This window comes from Suricata suricatta, chromosome 3 (assembly GCF_006229205.1).
Source record: "Suricata suricatta isolate VVHF042 chromosome 3, meerkat_22Aug2017_6uvM2_HiC, whole genome shotgun sequence".
NCBI lineage: Eukaryota > Metazoa > Chordata > Mammalia > Carnivora > Herpestidae > Suricata > Suricata suricatta.
The window spans coordinates 174076038-174079598 of NC_043702.1; the positions used below are offsets into that span (position 1 = coordinate 174076038).

The window sequence follows — 3561 nt, forward strand, 5'->3', positions numbered from 1 at the left end:
GCACCCCCCTCCCCTGCTGGGGAGGAGCCCAAAAGGGGCACCTGGGAGTCTGGGGCCAGGAGTGACTGAGGGGTGGGGCCAGAGGAGAGCAGGGGGCAGGGGGGAGGGGTGAGCAGGAGGGGTCGGTGCCGGTGCTCGCAGGGGGCTGGGCAAGTGCTGAGGGTCTGAGAGGGGCTGTGCCGGAGGCTGGGGCAGGGGAGGCACTAACACCACTAACCTAGGCGGCCCGCCAGCGCCCTCACCTCCGAAACTGGCTGTGCCCACAGGGGTGGGTCTGTCCGTCCTGCTCACAACCGAGCGCTGCAAGTGTCCAGGACTCTGGGTCAGTTTGGGTGTCACGGGCGGTGCAGGGGCTTGGGTGGGGGGGAGGGTACTGGGCTCCAGGGGGATCCTAATTAGATTTTTAGGAGGCTGCTTTCGACGCTTCCAGATGAGGTGGGTACAGTACCAATAAATAAATCAATAGCAGACTGTGGGGAGCACTTTCTGGGACCAAAGAGCTCACCGCCCCTCCACTCCCATCGCCCACCCCACACCCCGCCTTCCCTCCCACACCCTGGGCGCCCCCCGGACAGAACAAAGACTCGCAGTGCCACCAATTCCTCTTCTGGAGTTTATTCTGGAGCAGCCGGGATGCTGGGGGGATGGCAGGGAGGTCAGGGCATGGGGGGCTGGGGGGGGCTCCTGGGGGGAGGCACCAGCTCTAGGCCGTGCCGTAGAAGCGCCTGTACGCGTCCTGGAAGCCGATGTGGTCCGCCAGCTCGTCACAGTCCGGGTTGAGCTCACAGACTTCCCTCTTGGGCTCCAGGGGGTCCAGGTAAGGGGCTGGGGCTCTGACGGCCCAAAAGAGTGGCGTCAGCCTCCAGGAAGCTGGGCCCCCCCTCCTCCCGCGGCCTGGACCCCTCTCCTTGCATCAGGGATCTGGAGCCCCAGGACAGCACTCACCCCAGCCCGGGGTCCAGGTAGCGCCGGAGCCGCCTCACCACCTCACTGCCCTCCTGCTTGGACACGAAGGCTGTGGAACAGAAAGGCAGAGACCAGGTGGCTCTGGGTCTGGGGGGCATGGCAGGCAGCCCCGCAGGCCCGGCCCCCCACCAGGCCCTGCCACATACCTGCACCCCTGCCTGACTGTGCACGGCTGGGCTTCGCATCTGCAAAGGAGAGTGCCCTGTTCACCCCTGCTCTGCCCTGGGGCCTCCCCCCCGCCCCCGCACCGGGACTGCGCCCACCCGCAGGAGGCAGTGGCATCCAGAGGGGCACCGTGAGGGGAGCCCGGGGCGGAGGCGGGGGCGCTCACCTGCCGGGCCGGCTGGGCAGAGGCAGAGCGCAGCCAGGGCCAGCAGGGCCAGGAACGGCAGGGGCCTCATGGTGTGGCTGTCGTGGCTGCTGGGGCTGCCGCTGGGCTCCAGCTGGTCTGCACCCCCGCCAGCACCATTTATACCCTAGGCCGCGCCCCGGAGGCGAGGGTGGGCCTGGGGGAACCTGCCAGGACTATCTGGGGGTCATCCGCCCCAGCTCTATAGGCCAAACCCCAAAGGATGTTGTGGTTGGAGCTGCCAGGCTGGGCCCCTGGGAGGATGGAGGGTGGGGCCCTGCCTCTGGACAGGCCCGGCCCCTCCCCATGGGGGTCCCCTCAGGTCCCCCAGCATCAGCTGGGTGGAGCAGGAGGGACAGGAAGGGGGAAAGGGGGGGCTCAAGGTCTAAAATAGACTCGAGTAAAGCTGGGCTGTCGCTGTAAGACTGTGATTTCCACGGTCGGCCTGTGGGCAGGAGCCAAACCCCAGGGAGGGAGGGGCGCCAGGCAGCGGTGCCCTCGCTCACCCTGAGGCACCCTGCCCACCCCCAGTCCCCAAGAGCTCTGGGAGGGGGTGGGGGCGGCTCGGCTCCGCTCAGGACCGGGCGGGTGGAGGGGGCCCTCACCCCTGTGCCCCTTGCACATGGGGAGGCAGAGCCAGCAAGGAGCTGGGAGAGGACCCCTCCGTCTGGTCATACAGCCTCCCCGGTGCCAACAAATGGGGGACCTGTCTCAGAGAGACATCCAGCCTGAAGGCCATCCCAGCACCCAGGGGCCCCGTCGGCCCGGCCCCAGAGGAGTGGGGGCATTGCCGTGCACGGCCTGCCACAGGTGGGGGCCTGACCAGGCACTCCCCGCCCCCCCCACGGCCCCATGCCTGGGTGCTGTGGCTCCACCGGCTCAATTCAGGGCAGCAGGTGGCCAGCGAGGGCAGCCCTGATGTCCGCCTGTCCCCAGCGCTCCCAGATGGACCCCGCCTGGCTTCTCCGGGGCGAGGCCCTCTCCAGGGAGACCTGATCTGCGACCTGTCCGTACCCACCCCTCACCGCTGGCCACAGGAAGAGCCCATGTGCCTGTAGCCGAGCCCTGGCCAGGGACGGGGACAGAGCGCCAGCTGCCTGGAGGGCGCGCAAACCCCGGGCAGGTGGAGGCAGCACAGAGCCCAGATGGCAGAGAGGAGTGGACCCCAGGGGTCCCAGCTCCTGTGAGGGGGGCTTCGCTGTCCTCCTGCCCTCCCAGCCAGGGCACTGGGAGCAGGAGGGCCTTGGGCCAGCAGAGGCGGGAGAGCTTGGCGGCGGAAGCATCCTCACAGATTACAGTGTAGCAAGTGCAGGAAGTGTATTTACGGATGTGGGGAGGACGCAGCGGTCACCACGGGCTGGCCGGCAAGGGGCAATCGGCACAGAAGGAACAGAGACTCCCTGGGCCGGGGCCAGCACTGGAGGTGGGGGCTCAGGAGCCGGCGGGGGCCTGACCCCCAGGACAGGAGCTGGCCAGCAGGCCTCGAGTTACGAGAAGACAGGGCAAAATCTGAGTATGTGCTGGGGGTGGGGGGCAAAGGAGCCCCCAAAGCAGGACGGACGGTCAGGCCTCATCCATCCTCCAGCTGATTCCAGCCCCGCTCAGGGACTGAGCACCACGGAAGGGTCCTCAGAGGCCAGGCCCCCAACCTCGACTGCCCTCTGCTCCCAGCGCGGCCGTCGCCTCCTCACTCCGGCTCCCCGAGGGCGGCCACCAGCTCCTTCTGTTCTCTGTGCAGGGCCTGGCAGCAGCAGGAGGGGACAGGCAGGTGAGCGAACCCGAGCCCTCCGCCCTGCCGGGCTGGTGTCCCCAGGATGACACGGAAGGGGTCTCAGCTCCTGTCACAGGCCCCACAGGGCTCGTCAAGACAGGCCTATTAGGAAGGCCCCCACCCCCAGCAAGTGTGCATGGCAGGCTGGGGGCCCCCCAGAGAGCGGCCATCTGGAGTAAGGGCCCCGAGGTGCCCCTGTGATCCCGTGACCCCCATCCGCGGTTCCTAGCGGAGGAACGTTCTCGAGCCGAGAGCGCTTGTGCCGGGCCAGGCGAGGGGTGGCTGCGAGCAGGGCAGACGGAGAGTGGCCCATGGCCTCACAGTGACAAAGGTGTCATGGGGGACAGCACCTTGCCTGAGGACACAGCAAGTGGCCCCAAAGTGCCCAGGAAAGGGTGCCAGGCTGAGGGCCCTGGTCATGAGCACTGGGGGGCGGCCGTGTGGAGTGCCCCTCATCCCGCCCCCCTCCCCGCCC

General features: G+C 68.3%; 2 protein-coding genes across 2 annotated transcripts in view; one reads left to right on the top strand and one right to left on the bottom strand.

Moving 5' to 3' along the window:
• Nucleotides 1–65, top strand: part of PAQR6 (progestin and adipoQ receptor family member 6) — a 2706-nt gene extending 2641 nt beyond the window's left edge. Inside the window, exon 8 of the mRNA XM_029933451.1 lies at nt 25–65. Within this exon, the coding sequence (XP_029789311.1) occupies nt 25–65 (41 nt within the window). The remainder of the gene's footprint in view (nt 1–24) is intronic.
• A 534-nt stretch (nt 66–599) lies between these two features.
• Nucleotides 600–3517, bottom strand: BGLAP (bone gamma-carboxyglutamate protein). Its single transcript, XM_029935987.1, has 4 exons — nt 1298–3517; nt 1113–1151; nt 946–1015; nt 600–833 (listed from the first exon to the last, which is right to left on the bottom strand). Exons 1-4 carry the CDS (start codon nt 1365–1367, stop codon nt 704–706), a joined length of 309 nt encoding a protein of 102 aa, XP_029791847.1. The 5' UTR covers nt 1368–3517; the 3' UTR covers nt 600–703.
• Between the last annotated feature and the right edge of the window lie 44 nt (nt 3518–3561).